At 48.9% G+C, this 23,824-nt stretch overlaps 2 protein-coding genes across 16 annotated transcripts in view; both read right to left on the reverse strand.

Moving 5' to 3' along the window:
* The window catches only part of IP6K1 (inositol hexakisphosphate kinase 1), a 79,263-nt gene extending 67,258 nt beyond the window's left edge, over positions 1–12,005 (reverse strand). For both annotated transcript variants that reach the window (XM_049863514.1, XM_049863515.1), the window contains exon 1: positions 11,808–12,005. The gene's annotated coding sequence lies outside the window, so the exon portion shown is untranslated. The remainder of the gene's footprint in view (positions 1–11,807) is intronic.
* A 1,922-nt stretch (positions 12,006–13,927) lies between these two features.
* Positions 13,928–23,116, reverse strand: CDHR4 (cadherin related family member 4). Of its 14 annotated transcripts, XM_049863052.1 has the most exons (20): positions 21,233–23,116; positions 20,719–20,903; positions 20,434–20,596; positions 20,266–20,357; positions 19,787–19,897; positions 19,086–19,189; positions 18,746–18,882; positions 18,096–18,279; positions 17,845–17,998; positions 17,516–17,609; positions 17,048–17,251; positions 16,828–16,967; positions 16,425–16,575; positions 16,117–16,337; positions 15,730–15,872; positions 15,171–15,227; positions 14,993–15,069; positions 14,925–14,932; positions 14,747–14,777; positions 13,928–14,193 (listed from the first exon to the last, which is right to left on the reverse strand). In XM_049863052.1, exons 1-20 carry the CDS (start codon positions 21,279–21,281, stop codon positions 14,138–14,140), a joined length of 2,361 nt encoding a protein of 786 aa, XP_049719009.1. In that variant the 5' UTR covers positions 21,282–23,116; the 3' UTR covers positions 13,928–14,137. The 14 variants fall into 14 exon arrangements, with proteins under 14 accessions (XP_049719009.1, XP_049718998.1, XP_049718997.1 ...); XM_049863041.1 differs by lacking the exon at positions 14,925–14,932 and having other exon boundaries at positions 14,747–14,774; positions 15,006–15,069; XM_049863040.1 differs by lacking the exon at positions 14,925–14,932 and having other exon boundaries at positions 13,929–14,193; positions 15,006–15,069.
* Positions 23,117–23,824: the final 708 nt, after the last annotated feature.

Below are 23,824 nucleotides of genomic sequence, written 5' to 3' on the forward strand. Positions count from 1 at the left end.
AAAGACTTCAATAGACGTATCTCCAAATGGCCAATAAGAACATGGAACGGTACCACTTCACATCTACCAGGATGGTGATTTTAAGACATAAAAAATAAAAAAATAAAACAGAAAATAACAAGTGCTGGATAGGATGCAGAGAAAATGGAATCCTCATACACTGCTAGTAAAAAAAAAAAAAATTTATTATTATAATTTTTTTAAATGGTGTAGCCGTTATGGAATACAGTTTGGTGGTTCCTCAAAAAGTTTAACACCAAACTACCAAACGACCCAGCGATCCTGATCCTAGGTATATATCCAAAAGAACTGAAGGCTGGAAGGCTAGCAGAAACTTGTACACCAGTGTTCACTGCAGCACTGTTCACAATAGCCAAAAGGTGGAAACAACCCAATTGTCCATCAACAGACGAACAGAGAAACATAATGTAGTACATATATAAAACAGAATACTACTCAGCCATAAAGAGAAATGAAGTCCTGACATGCTACAACATGGATGAACCTTGAAAACATTATGCTGAGTGAAACAAGTCAGTCACAAAAGGACAAATAGTATATAATCCTACTCATATTAACTACCTAAAAATAAAAAGACTACCTACAGACTGGGAAAAAGTTTTTAGCTATGACATTTCTGATCAGCGCCTGATCTCTAAAACCTACATGATTCTGCTAAAACTCAACCACAAAAAGACATATAACTCAATTAAAAAATGGGCAAAGGATATGAACAGGTACTTCACTGAAGAAGACATTCAGGTAGCTAACAGATACATGAGGAAATGCTCACTATCATCAGCCATTAGAGAAATGCAAATCAAAACTACAATGAGATTCCATCTCAGTCCAACAAGGCTGGCATTAATCCAAAAAACACAGAATAATAAATGTTGGAAAGGTTGTGGAGAGACTGCAACACTGCTGGGGGGAAAGTAAAACCGTACAACCACTTTGGAACTCGATTTGGCACTTCCTTAAAAAACTAGAAATAGGAAAATGAAGAACACCAAGGCCACACGACAACTAAGAGCCCAAGAGACAGAAAGGGCCACATGAACCAGAGACCTACATCATCCTGAGACCAGAAGAACTAGTTGGTGCCCGGCCACAATCGATGACTGCCCTGACAGGGAGCACAGCAGAGGACCCCTGAGGGAGCAGGAGATCAGTGGGATACAGACCCCAAATTCTCATAAAAAGACCAAACTTAATGGTCTGACTGAGACTAGAGGAATCCCGGCGGCCATGCTCCCCAGACCTTCTGTTGGCACAGGACAGGAACCATCCCTGAAGACAACTCATCAGACATGAAAGGGACTGGTCAGCGGGTGGGAGAGAGACGCTGATGAAGAGTGAGCTAATTATATCAGGTAGACACTTGAGATTGTGTTGGCAACTCTTGTCTGGAGGGGGGATGGGAGGATAGAGAGAGAGGGAAGCAGGCAAAATTGTCAAGAAAGGAGAGACTGAAAGGGCTGACTCAAGAGGGGGAGAGCAAGTGGGAGTAGGGAGTGAGATGTATGTAAACTTATATGTGACAGACTGATTGGATTTGTAAACGTTCACTTGAAGCTTAATAAAAGTTATTAAAAAAAAAAAAAACTAGAAATAGAACTACCATACAATCCAGCAATCCCACTCCTTGGAATATATCCTAGAGAAATAAGAACCTTTACACAAACAGATATATGCACACCCATGTTCACTGCAGCACTGTTTACAATAGCAAAAAGTTGGAAGCAACCAAGGTGCCTATCAACGGATGAATGGATAAATTATGGTATATTCACACAATGGAATGCTACACATCGATAATGAACAATGATGAATCCGTGAAACATTTCGTAACATGGAGAAATCTGGAAGACGTTATGCTGAGTGAAATCAGTCAGTTGCAAAAGGACAAATACTATGTAAGACCACTACAATAAGAACTCAAGAAACAGTTTAAACAGAGAAGAAAATATTCTTTGATGGTTATGAAGGGGGGAGGGAGGGAGGGAAGGAGAACACTATCCACTAATTAGTAGATAGGTTTTATTTTAGGTGAAGGGAAAGACAATACACAATACAGGAGAGGTCAACACAACTGGACTAAACCAAGAGCAAAGAAGTTTCCTGAATAAACTGAATGCTTCAAAGGCCAGCGTAGCAGGGGCGCAGGTCTGAGGACCATGGTTTCAGGCGACACCTCAGTCAGTTGGCATAATGAAATCTATTAAGAAAACATTCTGCATCCCACTTTGGAGACTGGCATCTGGGGTCTTAAACGCTAGCAAGCACCCATCTGAGATACATCAATTTGTCTCAACCCACCTGGAACAAGGAAGAATAAAGAACACCAAAGACACAAGGTAATTATGAGCCTAAGAGACAGAAAAGACCACATAAACCAGAGACTACATCAGCCTGAGACTGGAACAACTAGATCGTGCCCAGTCACAACCGATGACTGCCCTGACAAGGAACACAACAGAGAACCCTTGAGGGAGCAGGAGAGCAGTGGGATGCAGACCCCAAATTCTCGTAAAAACACCAGACTTAATGGTCAGACTGGGACTAGAAGGACCCCAGAGGCCATGGTCCCCAGCCCTTCTGTTAGCCCAAGACAGGAACCATTCCCAAAGCCAACTCTTCAGACAGGGATTGGACTGGAATATGGGATAGAAAATGATACTGGTGAAGAACGAGCTTCTTGGATCAAGTAGATCTATGAGACTGTGTTGGCATCTCCTGTCTGGAGGGGAGATGAGAGGGCAGAGGCGGCCAGAAGCTACCCGAATGGACACAAGGAGAGAGAATAGAGGGAAAAACTGTGCTATCTCATTAGAGGGAGAGCAATTAGGAGTGTACAGCAAGGTGTATGTAAATTTTTGTATGAGAGACTGGCCTGATTTGTAAACTTTCACTTAAAGCACAATAAAAATTAATTAAAAAAAAAACTACCTAGAACAGCAAATGTATAAAGACCAAAATTTATTAGTGGTTACCAGGGGAAGTCCTTGCTTAGAGGGCATCGAGTTTCTCTTAATGGCAGTAGAATAATTTAGAAACGGATGGTGGTAATGGTCCCCCAACATGATGAATATAATCAAGATCACTGAATTGTATGTGTAAAAAAATGGTGAACTGGCAAATGTTTTGTTATATATATTTTTACCAAAATACGATAATTTAAAAATTTGTTAAAATGGCAAATTTTGTATTACAAAAAATACAGTAAACTATAAATAAACTGGACATTTTTAAATTCATCTTAAATCTTCACCCAAGGAGATACAAGCTTACAGACACAAAAGGCTATGTACATAATGTAGATAGCAAAAAAAAAAAAGTCATCTTATCCACTCCATAAGAATGAATTTAATTCTGTAAAAGATTTGGGAAGCTTTAAAGAAGATTTCTAATAACGAAGTCTTGGCTACAAAGAAACTAGTCACTGAATACTGGCCCAAGAAGTCAGTGGTGAAAAGAACACACTATCCCCAACTGAGATATGCATAACAGGCAACCTTTGGAGAGGAAGATTTAAAGGATGAATCTCATCACCAAAAGCACCGCCAGCTACTCCCAGAGAGTAAAATCTAGACCACTTAGCTGGAAACCTCTGGTTGATATTAGTTCTTAAATCCCACACATGGATAGATATCAGACAAGGACGCCTTAAGTTCCAAAAATTAATTCACACATAATTCTTTAAAATAGCAAAATACGTGCCAGATGACCAAGAGGTTAAAGAGGCAGTGCCCGCTGTGGCAACTGGACCAGGACACTTACAAAGGCACAAATCACCAAGGCCAGACTCCACAGAGAGATTAAGGATGAATTTCATGATCCTTGTGGATGACCAAATACCCACCTGGCCTATATTAACAGAAACCTATAAACGTGACAAGTAGTGAAGCAAGTTCTGAAGCAACTGTTGTCGCATCGTTAGGTGCTGCAGAGCCAGCTCCAGCTCATGGTGACGCTATGTGTAACAGAAGGAAATGGTGACCCATCCCGTGCCATTATCACAATCGTCGGCATGTTTGAGCCCACTGCTGCAGCCACGGTGTCAATCCATCCAGCTGATGGTCTTATTCTTTTTCGCTGACCCTCTAGTTTGCCAAGCATGATATCCTCCTCCAGGGACTGGTCCCTCCTGATAACACGTCCAAAGTACGTGAGAGGAAGTCTCAGCACCTCTCTTCTAAGAGGCATTCTGGCTATACTTCTCCCAAGACAGATCTGTTCATTCTTTTGACAGTCCATGGTATGGTATATTCAACACTCTTCGCCAACAGCACAATTCAAAGGCATCAGTTCTTCTTCGATCTTCCTTATTCATTGTCCAGCTTTCAAATGCATATGAGGCAACTGAAAATACCATGGCTTGGGTCAGGGGCATCTTAGTCCTCAAAGTGACATCTTTGCTTTGGAACACTTTAAAGAGGTCTTTTGCAGCAGATCTGCCCTATGTAAAAAATATGTCGTCTGAATTCTTGACTGCTGTTTCCATGGGCATTGACTGTTGATCCAAGTAAAATTAAATCCTCGACACCTTCAATATTTTCTCCATTTATTATGATGTTGCTTACAGGTCCAGTTGTGAGGGTTTTTTTCTTTGCGTTGAGGTGTAATCCATTCTGAAGGCTGTAGTCTTTGATCTTCATCAGTAAGTGCTTCACGTCCTCTTTCAGCAAGCAAAATTGTGTCATCTGCTATCGCTGGTTGTTAATGAATCTTCCTCCAATCCTAATGCCATGCTCTTCTCCATATATTCCAGTTTCTCAGATTATTTGCTTAGCATATAGATTAAGTATGGTGAGGTGAAAGGATACAACCCTGACACATAGCTTTTCTGATTTTAAACCACAACCATAACACCAAACCTATCGCCATCGAGGCGATTTCGACTCACAGCGACCCTACAGGACAGAGCAGAATTGCCCCACAGGGTTTCCAAGGAACAGCTGCTGAATTTGAACTGCCGACCTTTTGGTTAGCAGCCACAGCTCTTAACCACTGCACCACTAGGGCCCCTTAAGCCACACAGTATCCTCTTATTCTGACAGAATGACTGCCTCTTGGTCTATCTATGTACACGTAGATCTGGAAAACAGACCCTCTCATTCTAGAAACTTGTGTCTTCTTACAACAGTTCCTGGTTATTTCAACCTCCCATCTCAATAGGTTATCCATTAGTCTTGACTCAATATGGGTAGATCTGGGAATCTGACAAAAATGGAAAATAAAGCTAAGGACTCTGAAACATTATTGGGCCCAGAGCCCATATGATTGCTTTTCACTTCTCCTGGGACAGTGTCCCTTTGATGTAGTCCAGGGTTGGAGCAATTTTACTCTTAGATATTCATCCAAGAGAAGTGAACACAAATGTACACACAAAGACTTTTTACAAACATTTATTACATCTTTATGCATAACTGCCAAACACTAGTAACAACGTAAATGTCCATCAGTAAATGAACAGATAAATAACTCACAGTATAGCTATATAGCAGAAACCTACTCAGCAATACAAAGGAAGGCAACAAAACAGATGAACCTCAAAAACATCACGCATTAACTTCAACTGTAAACTTTCACTTACAGCACAATTAAAAAAAAAAATCATTCAGACACATAATTCCATTTATATAATACTCCAAAAACACAAACATAATCCGCATTGACAAATTAGTGGTTATCTGTGCCTAGAGGAGCAGGTTGGGGTTGACTGAGTTGGGGAAAAGAAGCTTCTGTGACTGAGAAAATGTTTCCACTGAGGTGTTTACATGGATATATATATTTGTCAGAGCTCATTGAATGAAAAAAAAAAAAAAAAAGGCTCATTGAACTGGATGTATACTTGGATAATTTTACCATATAGAAATTATACCTCAATAAAATTGGAAAATCATTAAGAACAATGATATAAAGATCAGAGATAAAAGATCTATAGGCCATTTCTAATCTGCAGAGGGTTTTCTTTGACCAGTGATGTGGCCTCAATTTTTTTAATTCATTGCCTAATTTAAAAGTCAGAAAACTTCCATAAAAATCCAGATTTCTGTTTCCCTTAAAAAAAAAAAATCACAATATCTGGTAATACAACACCTGGCTAACATTGAGCAACACCTAACTCTTTAGATAGGGCCTGTTCACCCAGGTCCCCACCACTTCCCACTGCCCTTAGCCCTACTTCCCTCATTCACTGCCAGCTGGCACTTGAGGTGAGCGCTAATGAACACATATTATTAATATAATGATAAGTTGTTTTTTTTAATAAAAGCTTTACTGAGATATAATGCACATACCATACAATTTACCCATTTAAAGTGTACAATTCAATGGCCTTTAGTATAGTCATGGACATATAAAACCATCACCACAGTCAATTTTAGAACATATTCATCACCTCAAAAAGAAACCCTGAGTGTACTCTTTAGCTATCACCCCCATTCCCCAACCTACCCCTAAGCCCTAAGCAACCACTAATCACTTTCTGTCTGTATGGAATTGCCTATTCTGAACATTCCATAAAAACACAATCATGTAACATGTCATCTTTTGTGACTGGCTTCTTTCACTCGGTATGTTTTCAAGATTCAGCTATGTTGTGTCATTCATCAGTACTTCACCCTTTTTTATGGCCAAATAATATTCCACTGCATTTAAATACCATATTTTATTTATCCATTCAGCCACTGATAGCATTTGGGTTATCTCTCCCTTTAGCTATTATGAATAATGCTCCTACGAATATTCACTACAAGTTTTTGTGTGACTGTATGTTTTCATTTCTCTTGGGCAGACACCAAGGAATGGAATTGCTAGGTCACATAGCAACTCTGGAAGCCCTGGTGGCGTAGTGGTTAAGTGCTACAGCTGCTAACCAAAGGGCTAGCAGTTCGAATCCGCCAGGTGCTCCTTGGAAACTCTATGGGGCAGTTCTACTCTGTCCTATAGGGTCGCTATGAGTCGGAATCGACTCGACAGCACTGGGTTTTTGGTTTGGGTATAGTAACTCTGGTGGCGTACTGGTTAAGTGCTATGGCTGCTAACCAAAGGGTCAGCAGTTCAAATCCACCAGGCGTCCCTTGGAAACTCTACGGGGCAGTTCTACTCTGTTCTATAGGGTCACTACAAGTCGGAATCGACTCGACAGCACTGAGTTTGTTTTTTGGTTTTACAGTAACTCTATGTGTAAGGTACTGCCACCCTGTTTTCCAAAGTGGCTTCACCATTTTATATTTCCACCAGCTATATAGGAGGGTTTCGATTTCTCCACATCCTTGTCAATACTTGTTATTTTCTGACTTACTAGTTGTTGAGTAAATTGCTTATAAGTGTTCAATTATAATATGCCCAGTTTTTTATGGACTTCAAAGTGCTCTTATTCACTCACATCAAATTTTAAACTTGAAAGAGTCCAGTCCTAGAACTGTTCCCCTATTCTGCTCATCTTTCATGTAATGAGGAGTTAAGAAAATAAATGAGCTAAACTTCCACTCACAACAAAATTTTACAGAAGTTTGCTCAAAAAGATCAGAAGTAGATTTCCCAAGCACTCAAAAAAACAAAATCCCTAACAGGGATCCAGCACTGAAGTGAACAGGTACTCCCATCAAAATTCATTTGTAATGCCTCCTGCACAAATGTAACCTCAGACCATAATAGCAAATATGAGAGTTCTTCATCTCTCATCTTCTATAAAAGAACCAAGATGTCTGAGGTTTTCCCACCCAGAATCTAATGCTCAAATCCTGCTATAATAGTACCGAAATTTAAAATCAAGTGCAAGAGTACAGGTCTAGTGCACAAACATACTAATGCCTGACTGTTCCCTTGTCCCAAACCAGAGGCAGAATGCACTGTGCAGCCTTTCCCCACTTTGCCCATCACTGCTTTTTATATTCTCAGGACAGCACTGACAGAAAGGCAAGCAGCAAATACTACCAACACGTTTACAGCATTCCAAGACTCAACCAAGATGAGGGTCTAAGAATCTTGGCACCCAGTGCCATGGTCACCCAGCACGTATTTTCCAAGAGTCAAAAATGGCATCTTACAGACAACTAGATGGTGCTCAGCTATCACCAATGACTGCCCTGACAGGGAACACAACAGAGAATCCCTGGTGGAGCAGGAGAAAAATGGGATGCAGACCTCAAATTCCAGTAAAAACACCAGACTTAATGGCATGACTAAGACTGGAGGGACCCCAGAGGCCACAGCCCCCCCCCCACTCTCTGTTAGCCCAAAACTAAAACTATTTCCGAAGCCAACTCTTCAGACAAAGATTAGACTGAACTGTAAGACATAAAATGATACTGGTGAGAAGCGTGCTTCTTAGCTCAAGTAGACTACATGTGCAGCTCCTGTCTGGAGGCGAGATGAGGAGGCAGAGCGTGGACGGGAGCTTGTTGAAGGGACATTGGAAATACAGGGTGGAGAGGAGTGTGTTGTCTGTCACATTGTAGGGAGAGCAACTAGGGTCACATAATAACGTGTATGCAAGTTTTTGTATGAGAAACTGACTTGAATTGTAAGCTTTCACTTAAAACACACACATACACAAAAACAGCAGCTTAGCCAGGAAGGAGGGTGGGCCATACAGCACCTTCTGACACGCAGAATTACTTTCTGTTTTTAGGCCTCAGTTCTGCATTGAAGGAGTTCTGCCTCTGTTCTGAAGCACTGACGTTGGGCCTGCCTCCCTAAGGCACTAGCATGAACATGTTCAAGGACTTTAGACAGAGTTGTATGGTTGTCAGGTGCCGTCAAGTCAATTTTTGACTCATAGCAACCCAATGAGACGGAGTAGAACTACTCCATAGGGTTTCCTAGACGATAATCTTTACGGGAGCAGATCATCAGGTCTCTTTTCCCTCAGAGCCACAGGGTGGGTTCTAACTGCCAAGCTTTCGGTTAGCAACCCACCGCTTAACCACTGTACCACCAAGGCTCCTTTAGACAGGATAAACCAAAACCAAACTCATTGCTGCCAAGTCAATTCCAACTCATAGTGACCCTACAGAACAGAGCAGAACTGCCCCATACGGTTTCCAACGAATGGCTGGTGGATTTGAACTGCCAACCTTTTGGATAGCAACCAAGCTTTTAACTACTGTGCCACCAGGGCTCCACTTTAGGGTAAACCCAGTGCCGTCGAGTTGATTCCGACTCATAGTGACCCTATAGGACCGAGGGTAGGAGGCTGAAATCCACGGCCACTGAATCCCTAGTTTACCTGCCCACACCCTCCATTTCCCTGTTTAATTACAGCGGGTGTTTCCAACTCAGATAAATTTAGCACATCTTTCTAAACATTTAGTAATCATCTACTATGTACAGGTGCAAGAAAGCACATGCACACACAAATCCGCTGTCAGTAAGTCGATTTTGGCACATGGTGACTCTGTGTGTTACAGTGTAAAACTAAGTTCCATAAGGTTTTCTTGGCTATAGTGTTTAAGGAAGTAGATGGCCAGACATCACTTGGGTAATGGTAGAAGACACAAAAAGGTATAAAATACAGTTCCTGTAGTAGGGAGTTTAGGTCCTATCAGAGAAAACAAAAAATATTTTTAGAAGAGCAATTACTACCTTGTGTTTTTGTTTTGTTTTAAGAGCCAAAAGGGCAATAATGCTACAGCAGTTCTGAGAGAGTATGCCCCAGGGCTAGAATGTTTTGGTAGGTGGGACTTGAGCTGAACCCCAGAGGAAAGAGACGTGGAGTTGAAGGAAAAGGTCATCCCGAACAGGGGAAAGGCTCTAGGATTCAGCTGGTGAGAGGATGGGAAAAAAATGTGCACACAATGTTTAGCAAACCACTTGGTTAGTGGAGATTAGGATAAGCCCTGGGGAGGTGGACTGGGGCCAGCTGGGCAGTAACACCTTGAATGCAACATTAGGCCATCAGATCTCAATCCCTTAAACCTGCAATAGTTCCTGACTTCACTGTAGGACGCCCATATTCTGTGAAGCTGTCTGTGGCCCATAATAGTTAAAAGTGATGACATTTACAGGTGAATTAAAAACAAACAAGTTAAAGTGAGTGGAAGGTCCACTATTATAACAAGTCTCATTTAACTGCACTTAAAAATGTCCAAGCCAGAAGTACTGCTATTAGCTACCTCTGTACACTATCATGCTAAATCAATACCAAATAGTCATGTGGTACCAAGGGCATTAAGCAAGAACAATAAACTTTTTGGATATTCCATATCTCCTTAGGGCAACAGTTCTAACATAGGTTTAGGGTATGGAAAGGACTAATGGGTCCTTGAGCCCCTTAAAATGGTACACAAAAGTCAGTAAACTTTCCAAGAGTCATCTGCTGGAGGTCTGATATCCAAAACAGGACAGGTACCTAACTTAGGGTTATTTTATTAGAAACCAGCAAGAATTTAACCCTGTGGCTACTACCTTACTTTCAAAAGGGAGTGTTAATCAAAGTGGGGGAAGTTAGCTTGGGACAACTTTGAGGAGCCCCCAAAATTTTACTATCTCCCTACTTTCTTGTGAAGAACTGCCCAAGAACCTGGTCCAAACTCATTAAAGTTTCAAAAAATGGTGGTGATAAGGGCAATAAAATAAGTAGCTAAAAAATACTCAGCTTCTCTCTCTTCTCACAAGTATAATCTCAGGTGAAAAGGAACAGGCCACCACCTTCCTCTGGTTTCAGTATCGCCTTTCCAAAAGGACCTCCTGAGAAGGCAGCTGGTTTCTTTCAAAGTTAAACATTATGAGGTGACAAGATCCGGACCCGAGCACACAAAGTACTGTTGCTTGTCTTCCTAGTTATCTCATGCAAGCTTGTTGTCTGACCACATACAAGGAACCTGTATGGAGAACTTAAGGGATCACAGGAAAAGAGAAACGCATTTTGGAGCTGTCAGAACTGTTCCAAGTCCTGTACGCCTTTCCCTCCTCCCACCCTCACAGAGGGAAAGGAAACTTGACAGTCTGTTTTCATCGGGCAAGATAAATTTAGTACTGTTAATTTGGCAGTTCAATACCATCCACAACAACAAAAACAAGTTCAATTCTTAACACACTCCTGTATTTCCTGTGTCTTCTGATCAAAGTGGTGGAAAAATCTCTTTAGGAGATAAAATCAACGAAGTTATCACCATAATATTCGCTTTCTCCTAGAGAGCAAAACGATTAAGACCTTACCACACTCCAAAAAGTGGTGGTCGAAAACCAAAGAAATTACATGACAAAGTAAAATTCAGACATCATGGGCATTTAACCAGGCCTTTCAGGAAGAAGCAAACGGGTACTGAGCTCCGAGGAGCACTGGCGGCTGCGAGTAAGTCTCGAGAGGAAGGCGCCAGGCAGCCACGCAGAAGGCCCTCACCCTGCCAGAATCACAGAGCCGTGACACCAGCCTACCTGGCTTTCTCCTGCTTCAAGTCTTAGTATCAAACGATCTGAAAATCACTCACAGGAGCGACATCTAAAAAAGAAATACGTATATTCCCACGCGGAGCAACACAACGCCCCAGATTCCGGCTGGCACTAGACACGCTTCAGCGCCCCGGATCAACGGAGCCCTGGGGTTTGTCGGACAAGCCGGCTTCCCCCTACCCCGCCGGCCAGGCAGGCTTTCCGACCTCTACTTTGAACGTCCCTTCGGACTCGGCGCCAGCATCTGGGAGGCCCTGAGGGCAGTCTTTCATGACTCTCGAGCGATGTTCGAGTGATGCTTCGCCGATTCTCCAACCCCGCGCCCTCCGGTTCCGACCCTGCGCCCGCCGCCGCCCGCCCCACATCTGTAAGGCCGGCCTTTCAGGCCGGCTCTTGTCACTCACCGTCCCGGCCTGGACAGCGGGTGCCCACGGCTCCCCACGGGAGCTGGGCCCCCCAGGCCTCCAGGTTTCGGCCCGCCCCCTGGCAGGCGGCGCAGGCGGCTGAGCCCCGCAGCAGCGGCCCCTTACCGGCCGCTCCGTCCAGCTCCCGGCGCTGCCCACTGGGTACGGATCAACAACAAGATGGCGGCCGGCCGAGGGGGCAGGGGCCGGGCGTCATAGCAACCAGAACTGCAAAGAACCCTCCCCTAACTGCGGCTGTTCCCAATCAACGGCCTCTGCGCCCGCCGCTCTGAAGAGTGATTCCCGCTGACAGGCCGACTGGCCTGTCAGTCAGAGCCTGCCCCCTCCCTTGGTCCGTGCCGAACGCCTGAGACACGTGACTGTGACGGCACGAGTTAGCGCGTGCGCGCCGGGCTCTGAGTTGTTTGCAGAGCTCTTGTCAGCGACTCCGGAGTCCTAGCGCTCTTGGCTTCTTTGCGTGCGTGGTCCCCTTTCGGGGCTGCATCATGTTTTCACACAGGCGCACACGCCTAGGAAATGCTCTATGTATGCTATTTGCCTTTTTTTTTTTTTTAATCACCTGCCATAGGAGGCGGGGGATTGTCCCTAGTTCATTGGCGAGGAAACTGAGGCTCAGAGAGGGGAGGCCGGGCCAAGGTCATACTACCCCTGTTAGTGAAAGCTTTAGGTCTCGCACCTCCTCTTACTGGCTCCAGGCTAGAAGCTCTCTTCCCAGCAGCTTCCCCAGCTTTGCCTCTCACCAGTCCTGAGGCGCAGCCTTCTGTGCTGTGCCCAGCAGCCCTTGGCTCTGTACCAACGCTGTTCTTTCTGCCTGGAGCTCTGCCCCAGAGCAAGCCCTGGCACACAGCAAGCACTTCCTCCTCTCTGCCCTAAGCATCTTGTGTTCCTATGCCAGCATATCGTGCCCTCGACTGTCATGACCTGCCTGTCAGGCAGCCTGCCCTGAACTATGTGTCCTCGGAGTACAGTCAACCCTGGTCCCCCACAACAAACACCTGGCTTGGCTCCAGGATTAGGAGCCCGGATACAGTCGCACCACCAGGTCCACATCCAAGTACTGGGACTAGCTAGCTATGTGACTTTTGAGTCTCCTCTCCTAGCCTTGGTTGCTGCATCTGTAAAATGAGGGTAACAGTCAAGCTCCTCAGAGATGATGGTAAAGATTTAATGATCCCCTAATCTTTTTCTTTTTTTTTAATCTTATATCTCTAGAGCAGGGTAAGTGCTCAGGAAAAGTCCGTCTGCACCCACTTCCTATAATAGCATGCTCCCAGGTTGCTGTCCCTGATGCCTGTTCTGATGCTCTCACTTTAGTGAAAGCCCTGTGAAGCCTTTTTTTCCCCTCCCAGAAGATACGCAGCTTCTACCCCCTGGCCTGTTACTCCACAGTCTGGAATACCATAACTGGCTCAGAAGTAAAGTCTGCAGTGCCCTGAAAGGGTTCAGGCCCACAGGCTCGGCAGAGGATTGAAAGGTTGAAAGAACCTAGGGACACCATGAAGCCCTGGTTGGCGCCGTGGTTAAGCATTTCGGAAAGAACCTCTGGGCCGCAGCCTGAGTTTAAAGGTAGCCTCACCCAGAGAGCACGTCCTCTTGGAGAACTGGCAGTAATCCAAGACTAATGCCAGGCTGAGTATGGAGCTAAGCGGGATTTGCCCTCCTGTAGGTTACTGTACTGTAGGCTACATGGCTATGTGCAACAGCTCAGCTCAATGCCAGAAGCATCAAAAGCTGAGTAACCAGAAGAGATAAGGAAGAAACGGGACACCCCCACAGAAAGGACTGCCATCAACCCCTCCATGGCCTGCCATGCCACAGGATTCTCAAGTCTGCACCACCCCTCACCTCAGGGCAAAAGTTCCAGATCCCTCCCGATAAAGCACACAGTCAGCAAACTTCCCTGGAGGATGCTCAAGCAGCAACAATGTCCTCCTCTCTGTGGGAAAAAGAAATTCCTGGGCCCTCCCCACCTGCCAGAGCAGGTGACCTCTGAGGGGACAGGCAGCTGGAGGCCCCCTCAGTCACTGACAAGGATAACAGCCTCTTACCTTCATGGAACATCCATCAGAGTACCATACAATGCCTTCTCCAAAGAAAAATAACTGTAACCCTACTACTCCCTAGAGCGTGCCCATAAGGTAATGCATTCTCCAAGTGAGAACAAGGAATCTCAGATCTTCTCCCACATGTACATTATAAGGCTGGAACTTTTCTGTTTGTAATTTTGTTTATTACTGAATCAACTTGAAAACCCAGCCCATGATCATGTGAAGAAGAAATTCCACTGATAGTGACGTAGCTGGTTGGCCTCAGAGCCAGCGCCGGGCTCCTGTGCACGTGTTGAACAGGTAATCTCTGCCTGTACCTGAGCCCAGATGGTGATGAGAAAGAGAGAGCAATACTGGCTCAGCAGGACTGGCCTCCTCCGCTGAACGCAGGGGGAGGCATTTCAGGACCCTTGGTGTGACCCTCCCCCCCCCCTTCTTTTGGGATCCAACTTGTCCTCTTCTTCCCTTCTCATCTCAGGAAGTCCTCTGAGGCCTGGCTCAAATGCACAGCAAATTTCCTTGATTCTCCAAAAATGAACCCCCAAAATAGATACCAACCCTCCTAAGTGCCAGATCACTATGCCATAATTCACGAATAACACTGCAGTAAGCTGGGGGCCTCTCTATATATCCTCCCCTCCCCATGGGTAGGGACCAGACCAGATCTGGGTCATCTCCTGGCACCAAAGGTGTTTAGTCAACATTGGCTGAGGGTTGAGTCGGGGGGGACGTTGGCTGAAGAATGAGTGGGGAGAGCAGACCCTACTCAGGGAAAGGGTAAATGGCAGATGCCCAGAGGTAGGAGATATAGAGATGGGATGAGAGAAGGTGGGCCCAGGTAGAGACCGGTTTGGGACGAGAATGACTCACGGGGGTCCTGTGCTCTGCCATCAAAAGACTGCTGAGGGAAAGATTGAGAGGGTGCAATAAGTTGACCTCCCCCGGAAGGAGCCAGAAGCCCACCTGCTTCCTCCATCCTGATGATGCTAGAGTGGGTGCTCCTACAGGAGCAGCCACCCACTGGGATAGGGATACACTTGGCAAGGACGGAAAGGACTCTGGAGTAGCCTCAGTGCCCACTACTTCAGTGGGGGATTGCCATACCAGGATCATGACGCTGCTTTGGTACCTGGGGTGTCTCCATCCTTGGTGCCTCCATGAACCCCTCAGTGGACCCCTCAGTTCCCTGGATGCTATGACAAAGTAGGAGCAGGAGTACAGGATAAGGTTCTAGGCTCCAGCCTGAATTTCAGATGTGGGCTCCCAGGGGCTGGGGTGAATAAAGACAGCTGACCTGTTCAGCAGCAAATCCTGGGCTGATTTGTTTGGTGTCTGTAGCAACGGGGCCACGCTAAAATGCCAGAAGGAGGGACCAAGCAGTGAGGACGACCAGCCTAATAGCTTCAGGAACTGGCATCTATCTGCCACTTTATACTGGGGATAGTCAATGTGATGGCCACATTTTACCCCACCCTCCCCTGGGCTCAGCCCTGCGATCATCAGGAATTCAGAGTCTACAGGACCAGGACAGGTTTCAAGTGAGAATCAAGGGTCAGGAATAGGGATTAATGCTCAATGGATGACAAAATTAGAGTCTTGAGCCCCGGTCCTCATCTACACCTATACTGAGCTCCACCACCAATGGGGACAGTTTCCTCCCAGTGTCTCTCTGACTCTAATCTGAAGACCTCTGGAGGGAAGGGAGCCCTCTACAATATATTTTTTGAAGGGGCAGTTTGTCTGCCCCATCAACGTGGGGATTGTCATCGAATCTGAGGCAAAATCACCTACCCACTGCCAGCGTCCATAGGCGGACAGAGGGACGGAGAGAAGTGCGAGAATAGGAGCCCTACCCCCTGAGGAGCCTGCTGAGGAGACAGCCCAGAGCAAAGAGGAGAAGGGCACCAGTCACTGTCAGCACCACCACAAACCAGGGCTCCGGCTGCCAGAAAACCTTTGTGTCTGTCACAAGCAGGGGTGTCATCATTGAGGGCATCTGAAATGGAGGTCACAGCCTCAACACTGCCCTGCCAAACACCCTGACCATCCAGCCTTCAAACCCCTCCATGGCTGAGCCACCGCACACCTCAGATTCACTTTTCTGTATTCCCAGGCTCTTTGCACTTACGGTTCCCTCTAGAATGCCTTCCCCCATTGCTCTACCTGGAAAACTGGGTCTTCTCATCCTCCAAGGTCTTCTCTCCCCACACCACCCCCCAAGGGTCTGAGGACCCCCTCACTGTGGTTCTGTGGGTGCTCGTGGCCACTGTGCTGGCCCTCCAGGGAACCAGATGCACAATGATGGTGGCTGTGGTGCTGAGGTAGGGGATGGAGGGACCTGCATCAGTCACGCGGATCAACAGCTCGTAGGTGTTGGGCTGTTGTGACCAGGGGGGGCTGGGAACAGGGTCGCTGTGCACCAGCATGGCACCTTTCAGGCTGAATCGGCTCTGGGTATTCCCTGCAAACAGAGTGACAGGGGGAGGTGACCATTCCTGGCCTTGATCTGCCCCTTCCTCATAACCTGGTGGTCTCCCATGGCCCTTACCTCCTACAATGCTGTAGGAGAAGGTGAGGCGCTGTGGCTCCTGGGGTATTCGGCATGACACATTGATCACCTCCACACTACGGCCTGGGGGTGTGTGGATGGTGAGTTCCTGGTATGGGGGCTCACACTCAGGTGCATGGTCGTTCACATCCTGCAGAAAACCAGCCAGGTTAGGGGTGGGGACAACCCACTCCCGAAATCACCAGGCTAGCCCCTCAACCTCCTCCCACCACAGCCAGAGTCTAAGTGTCAGGTATCAGGCTCCAAAGCTTTCCACAAAGGAGGCCCCATCCCTGTCCAGTCAGCCAATCAGAAAACTGAGGCACAAAGTGGGAATGCAGAGTGCCAGAAGATTTGAACCCTTGTCTTTCTGATTCTTTCCAAGGCCACCGGGCTGAATTACCTCAACTTCGATAGTAATGGTGCAGGAGCCTGAGCGGTGGCTGGTGGGGTCCTGGTCCTGGCCATGGTCAATCAGCTGGACAGTGAGCCTGTACAACCTCTGCTGCTCATAGTCCAAAGTTCCCAGGAGGTGAACCTCCCCTAGAAGGGGTAGCCATGGCCTCAGCCTGCAGAGCCGACTCTGGCCCCACCCCTCCATCCTAGCCCTGGGATGGGAGTACCACTGAGACGGTCCACAGTAAAGGTGGCAGGCCTGCCAGAAGCATAGTACTCAATGCTGTCATGTGGGTAATCCATGTCCACGCCCACCACAGAACCCAGCAGTGCATGGGGCCTTGCATCCTCACGAACCCGGAACGTGCGTGGGGCACAGGTTGGAGAGAACTCATTGATGGGTGTCACCATCACCAGTACTGGCACCTCAGCTGTGAACCATGTGGCAGTCAAGGAGCTGGCCTGCAGTTCCCAGTGCTGCCCCTAGGCTCTTCCCTGCTGGGGGTCCAAGAGAGGAGCTGTGCCCCACCCTAGGGGTCTAAAGTGCAGACAACCCTGTCTTACTGGTTTCTGAGGAGAGAGAAACCTGTCCTAGGAGTGCGGGGATGGGAACAGGCAAACACAGCCCTGTCTCGAATGTCCAGGCAGGGGGCTTTGTCTGAGGTGACATGGGCCAGCCTAGTATGGTCACTCACTGGTCATGGGAGGCTGACCATCATCAAACACCAGAATGGAGGCTGTATGCTGGAAACAGGCCCCTGGAGTGTCACAGTCCAGCGTGGTGTTCACCTGGCCAGAGGGGCCAGAGAGTGAGGCCCAGACATGGCCTGGGAGAGTTTTGAACAACTTTTAGCTGCCTAAGGCCAGGACATCCACAGATAAGCTTACTCTGATCCTCTTTTTGGCCCTTCCACCACCACCACCACAACCCCTCCCCCAACTAGACTTCCACAAGCCCTTGGCCCACCGGTCTCTTCCAGCATCAAGCACCCTGCACATGGCTCTGGGGGCAGGGGCTAGTCACCTCCAGGACCCTGTCGCGAAGGCAGAGGCTAGCCCGGCCGGGAGGGCTGTGAAACCACAACTGGTAGTCGAGGGTGGTGCTGGCAGAGTCAGGGTCGGTGCAAGTGAGGGTGTTCAGCACAGTGCCCACGGGCGCGGTCTCAGGGATTTGAGCCCTAGGAGTGGAGGGTGGGCGGCAGAGCGGGAGCCGGGCCAGGGAGTGAGCCGTGGTTCTCGCCCCAGCAGCCCAGGTTAAGGCTCCCGGGTACTCACACCAGCAGCGCCGGGAGGCAACGCGGAGGCCAGCGGTTAACCGACCGCACGCTGACGGTGAGATCGAGCTCGGCGCTGGCCCACGGGCGGAGTCTCTCGAAGGCCTTCACCTGCAGCCTGGTGAACGCCGCTACCGGGGCCCGAGCTAACTCCAGCGGCGCAGTGAGGCGGAGCACGCCGTCGGCTGGGCGGGGAGAGGGGTGGGGACTCAGCGTCCGGTCCCGCCCGCAGCTCGGCCCCACGCCCCGGGCCCCCGAGGGTCCGCGGAGCCGGCTGGGCGCTGAGCCTGGCTACTCCTGCCACCCCCTCCAAAACCCGCCTCTAACTCTGGCCAGGCCCACAAGCCAGAGGAGTGACGACTGGTGTGGGGCTAGAAGGGGGCATTTGCACCCGGGCGCAAGTCCAAGCGGGTTACCAGACAAGGCCAGTGAATCACCGCCCTCCCCGGTCGACGAGGCCAGAGGGGGCGGGGGGCGCAAGTTTAGAGATTACCGCCCGGGCACTCGTTACCCTGGCTACACCTCTGCAGCAAACCCGACCTCTGTGGCAATCCCCGCCCCGCCCCCGCCCCGGTTTCTCACGGGGGCTAGGAGGTTATGCTGCAGAGGCAGAAGCATCTGCCTTTCGCCCTCCCCTCCCAAGCCCCTCACCGTGTCCTATGGAGTAGAACGGACAGGGCACCGGGGAGACGATTTCGTAGCGCACATCTAAGCCCTGGGCCCGGACCTGAATCACTTTTTCTCCGGGGGCTAGGTTCTCGAGGATGGTGATGTTCTGGGCCGGCTGCCTGAGCCAAAAGGGCGGCACTGGCTCCCACCCACTCCTGTCCATTTCTGGCCCAATCCACAGGCCTGCCCCTTCCCTAGGCTCCTGGAGTAAGTTAAGGCCACTCCAGCAGCCTCGCACCCTTGCCCATACCCTACCCCTGCCACTGATGTCCTGGGGCCATGTCCTGCCTCCCCCACTGTTCCCAAGGTTGGGGAGGCTTACTGGAAGGAGACCTGACTGGAGGGGACAGGCAAAACCTTCACTGTCAGCATCCCCTGGCAGTTTTGGCCCTGTCCGAAAGCCACTGAGATCCGCAGCTGGAAGACCTGCGGTGCACACAACCAGAAGGGAACCATGATATGTGTTCTTCTATAGTCTATGCCCACTTCCCCTCTCAAGGAGCCCCAACACTCACCCTCCCCATGACCAGTCACTCTGCTGACAGGTATACCTTTGAGCCCCATTCCTTTGGACCATAAGTTCTTCTGTTAGGATACAGATAGCCCAAGAATGATATCTGAGTCATTCACAATGTGAATTATCATCTTAGAGTTGCTAAGAGCCAATCATCAAGAGGTGAAAATTTTAAGGAAGGGATTTCTCTAACCTCCTCCAGACTACACTGGCCACTTTACCCAGAACTTTCCCTTTAGGTGATTGCCCTCAACAATTTCCTTTCTATTACAGCAACTATGAGCTTTAAGAGCCAGGGACCCTTCTTCTCTCTGGATTCCAGATACCAGCACAGAACCAGGCCAAGATGGGGACAGCCAGCATGCAGCAGCAGGTTCAGGGTATGGGCTAGGTCTGGAAGCAGCAGCATAATCGAGAATGCCAAGAACAAAGAAATCTCCAGGGGGTAGAGTCTCTACCCATTGCATCCCCAGTCCATGGATACCCCCCAGGTCCCAGGTCATGCTCACCTTTTGAGACTGGCCTTTGAGGCCCTGGGCTGGCACCTGCAGCCAACCCTGCTGATTGATGGAGAAAGATCCAGGGAAGTATGAAGGGTCCTGGGCACTGGTGATGCTCATCTGACAGGACAGAGATGCTGGAAGCTCCATCTGCTTCCTCGTGCTCCAAGCACCCCTGTCAACATCCTCCAACAACCTGACAGGCACCCACCCCACCCAACTCTCCCATGCTCCAGCCCTTGGCCCTCACACCAGGCTGGGCTCCCCTCCCTCCACCTGACCCTTGGTCCTTATCCACAATCCTCTCTGCTTTTAAACCAATTATTTTGTTTTTAAACTGCATTTCTTTTTTTGATTATAAAAGTGATACTGAATTGTCATGGAAAACTCAGAACACACAGGAGAACTTGAAAGAACCCCTGAGATGACCCTGTGGCTTGGTCTCCCATCTCCCTGTAACTTCTCTCTGCCCCGTGTGTTGGGCTCACCTGGGCTCCTTTGAGTTCCAGGCCTGGGAGCAGCAAAGTGTACAGCCGGGCCCCCGGTGTGACCGTCTCTGGCACCTCAATGATTTCCCCAGCTGAGCAGAAGGGAGGTTAGGGAGGCTCTGCTCAGGTCATGCCTGCCCACCCCCTGCCAGCTGCCCCCAGCCTCACCTGGGCTGGCAAATCGGCCGGCACACTGGACATGACTGGGATCCCGCTGCACATCCAAAAAGAGTGGCCCCTCAGTCACATGGATGCCACACTTGAATCGCAGCTGCAGTCTGTAGTGGTTTACTGCTAGAGCATCAAGCCGAACCGAGCTGCTGAAAGTCACCTATGGCATGTGGGCAGGCCACGTGGGGTCTAGGCTCTCTGTTTCCCTATACCACCTTCAACTTTGGGAATTTCAGGTCCACCCTGTGTCCCCATGGTCCCCAGCTGTGCCCAAAGCCATACCGTGCCCACATAGTAGGAGCCTTGCCTCCTGAGGCTGGGTGGGTTGAAGAAGGTGGTGGGTGGCTGCACATAGAGCAGCTCCAAGGTGGGTGCGGAGGAGGTGCAGTTGAAGGGGAAAGGCTCAAGAACTGTGCCAGGGCCCAGGCTCTCAGAGATATTCATGAACCAGGGCTGGCTGTGGAGGTCTGCAAGGGGCAGGTGATTCAGGCCGGAGGCCCGCCTATGCTCACAGAACCACAGATGTGAGCATAGCCCTGCCTGTCTACTGCAGTCTTGGGGCCAAGCAGCCAAAGCCCTTCTCTGTCCCCCCCATCTAAATGTGGGTCAGCTCATTTCACAGACTTGGTTGAGGAAGCAACCAAGATGAGAAATGAGGGTCAGAGGCTCTTACCCCTGCCCTTTCCTGGCTCTTCCCCAGTCCCTGTCCTCCACAGTAGCTTATCTAAGAAAGGCCAGAACTCCACTGTGGAGTTGGAGGTGAGAACTGGGGCTCCCCTACCCACCAGCTCCTCACCAAAGACACCCAGAGCAAGAAGGAGCACGAGGGGCCTGAGTAGCTCCATGGTGGCCAGAAGATACAGTCAGCACTCCAGAAAGCTTGATGTGTTTGACAGGCTTACCTGGTTGCCAGGTCAGTTGCTCAGACACAGCTGGGCAGGCAGGACTCCTGGACCAACCAGATTCTAGCCCCGCCCATCCCTGGTGACTGAGCTGTAGATCCCAGGTAGGCATAGACAATCCCATTTCCCACTGTCCCCAACCCATTCATTACCACAACCCTAACGGAACACGAAAGGAGGAGGATAAAGATTCAGATGGGGAAACTGAGGCTTGGGGAAATCCTGATCGCTCAGTCCTTGGAGACAGAGCAAGCACAGTGCCCAGGAAAATTGGGCCCAGGGTATGTTACCCCACACACAGCACATGAACTCTAGCTGTCTCCTCTCTACCCTCATGAGAACATGATCTGCCCATGACACCTGAGTTCCAACCATCAGCAAAATCTCTCAAAAGTTGTCTACATTCAACAAGGAAAAGGAATCATTGGGATAGAATAGAAATCAAATTAGTAGTTACCTCTGGAATTATCAGCTAGGAGGGGTACGAGGTGGCCTTCTGGAGGTGTGGGGATGTTCTATATCTTCACCTGGGTGTCCAGTGCACAGGGGTCTACAGATTTCAACATTTATTGAGCTGTACCTCTGAAAACTAAAAAAGCAAACCCACTGCCATCGAGTTGATCCCAATTCACAGTGACCCTATAGGATAGAGTAGAACTGCCCCATAGGGTTTTCAAGACCTTAAATCTTTATGGAAGACTGCCACATCTTTTTCCCACTGAGCAGCAGGTGTGTTCGAACCACCAACCTTCTGGTTAGCAGCCAAGTGGTTAACCACTGTGCCACGAGGGCTCCTTGTACCTTTGAGATTTTTCTGTTTATCGTATTTATGTTACATGTCAATTTTGTAAAAGTGGCTACACTTGTACTCTCCAGTTCCTCACCTCTCACTCTCTGTACCCACTGTAGTCAGGTTCGTCCCTCCTTCCACAAAACTTCCCTGGTCAGGGTCCTCAGTGACCTGCACACTGCTGAATCCAGTGGCTTCTACTCACTTCCTTGGGATTGGTGATTCCTCAGGATTGTTTGATGTTTGCTCCCATTGGCTTCCAAATCCCACACTCTTTCTGGTATCCTCCCACCTCCCTGGCCACTCCTGCCCAGCTCCTTTGCTGGTTCTGCTTCATATCCTCAACCTCCTAATGGTGGAATGTTCCAGAACTCAGTCCTACCTGCTGCCCTCCTCTGTCTACACTTATCTCTTCCCATCTCATACAGGCCCATGGCCTTAAATAACATCCACTTACTTTGTCTCCCAGATCCAAGCATCCAGTACTGGCCTCTCTCCCAAACTCCGGAGTCACACAGCCCAAGATCAACCCTGCATTCCCTCTTGGATGTCTAATGGGCATCTCAAATCCACAAATGATCATTTAATTTTCCTCTCCAAACTCACTCTTCCTCAGTATTTCCCAGATCAGTTCATGCAAACTCCATTCAACTAGTCATTTAGGCCAGAAATCTAGGAGTCATGCTTGATGCCTTTCTTTTCCTATCCACATCCATGCATTAGCAAGGCTTGGTTTTAGGTCCAAAATATACCCCAAACTGACACCTTCTGTGAACCTGCTCCTCGCAGATCCAGGCCAATCCCCTCCCTTGCCTGCATGAGGGCAGGAGCTTCCACTCTGATTACACAGTTGGTTCTCCTACAGCAGCCAGAATTCTTTAAAAAGGAGACACGCCAGGTAATTCCCTGCTCAAAGTATCCCAGTGCTCCCCAGCACACCCAAAACAAAACATGCATTTCTCTCTAAGGTTGCAGGGAGTCTGGTTTTCTTAACCTCTTCACCACCACCCCCACCCCCACCCCCACCCCCACCCCCACCCCCCCACCAGCAGAGATCTGTGTTCTGCCCTGTCCAGCTCCATTCCTGCCTCAGGGTCTTTACACCGGCTGGTCCCTCCACCTAGAATGCCCCTCCTCAGGTCTGCCCCATGATGGCTCACCCAGATCTCATCCTGAGTACCAACTCCTCCAAGAACCCCCTTCCCAAGCTAGCCCATGGCCCTCATTCCGGACATTTTCTTGTCTGCTGGTGTCTACTCTGTCTCCAGTTAGACTGTACCCTTGAGCCTAGCCTCTGATCACAGAGCACCCTCAAGGGGACCGACTCTGGCCATCCCGTCAGATGAGTGGCACTCTTTCTTCCCGCTCTCCCACTGCCCCCCCGCACTGATCCTCAGTATGCATGTGGTGCTTTGCAGAGGGGCTGTCGCACAGAGTATGCGGTGGACCCGAATAGCGGCGGGACTCGCGGCTAATCGCGCGCCCCCCACCAGGGGGCGACCCTGCCTAACTCGGAGCGGCAGGGAGGGCTGGGCTGGTTCCTGGCTGAGGACCTCCCCCTGCGCTGACGCAAGGTTCCGCGTCCCCCGAATTCGGCCCGGTCGCCTTCCCATCACTTCCAGCGATTGTCGAGGTCCAGCGAAGCGGGTCCAGCCGGTCTGGCCCCCAGAAGGCCACAGCATGGCCGGGCCGGACG

Source organism: Elephas maximus, chromosome 20 (assembly GCF_024166365.1).
Source record: "Elephas maximus indicus isolate mEleMax1 chromosome 20, mEleMax1 primary haplotype, whole genome shotgun sequence".
In the NCBI taxonomy this organism is placed as follows: domain Eukaryota; kingdom Metazoa; phylum Chordata; class Mammalia; order Proboscidea; family Elephantidae; genus Elephas; species Elephas maximus.

Bases quoted from the DNA above. Each gene is read 5' to 3' on its own strand.
- CDHR4 (XM_049863038.1), bottom strand. From the start codon at position 21,281: ATGGAGCTACTCAGGCCCCTCGTGCTCCTTCTTGCTCTGGGTGTCTTT. The intron at 17,999-18,095 runs GTGAGTACCCGG...CTCCACTCCTAG, and splicing joins TGCCTCCCGGCGCTGCTGGT to GGCTCAAATCCCTGAGACCG. The intron at 15,070-15,170 runs GTCAGCTGTCTT...ACTTTGTCATAG, and splicing joins CAGGATTTGCTGCTGAACAG to CATCCAGGGAACTGAGGGGT.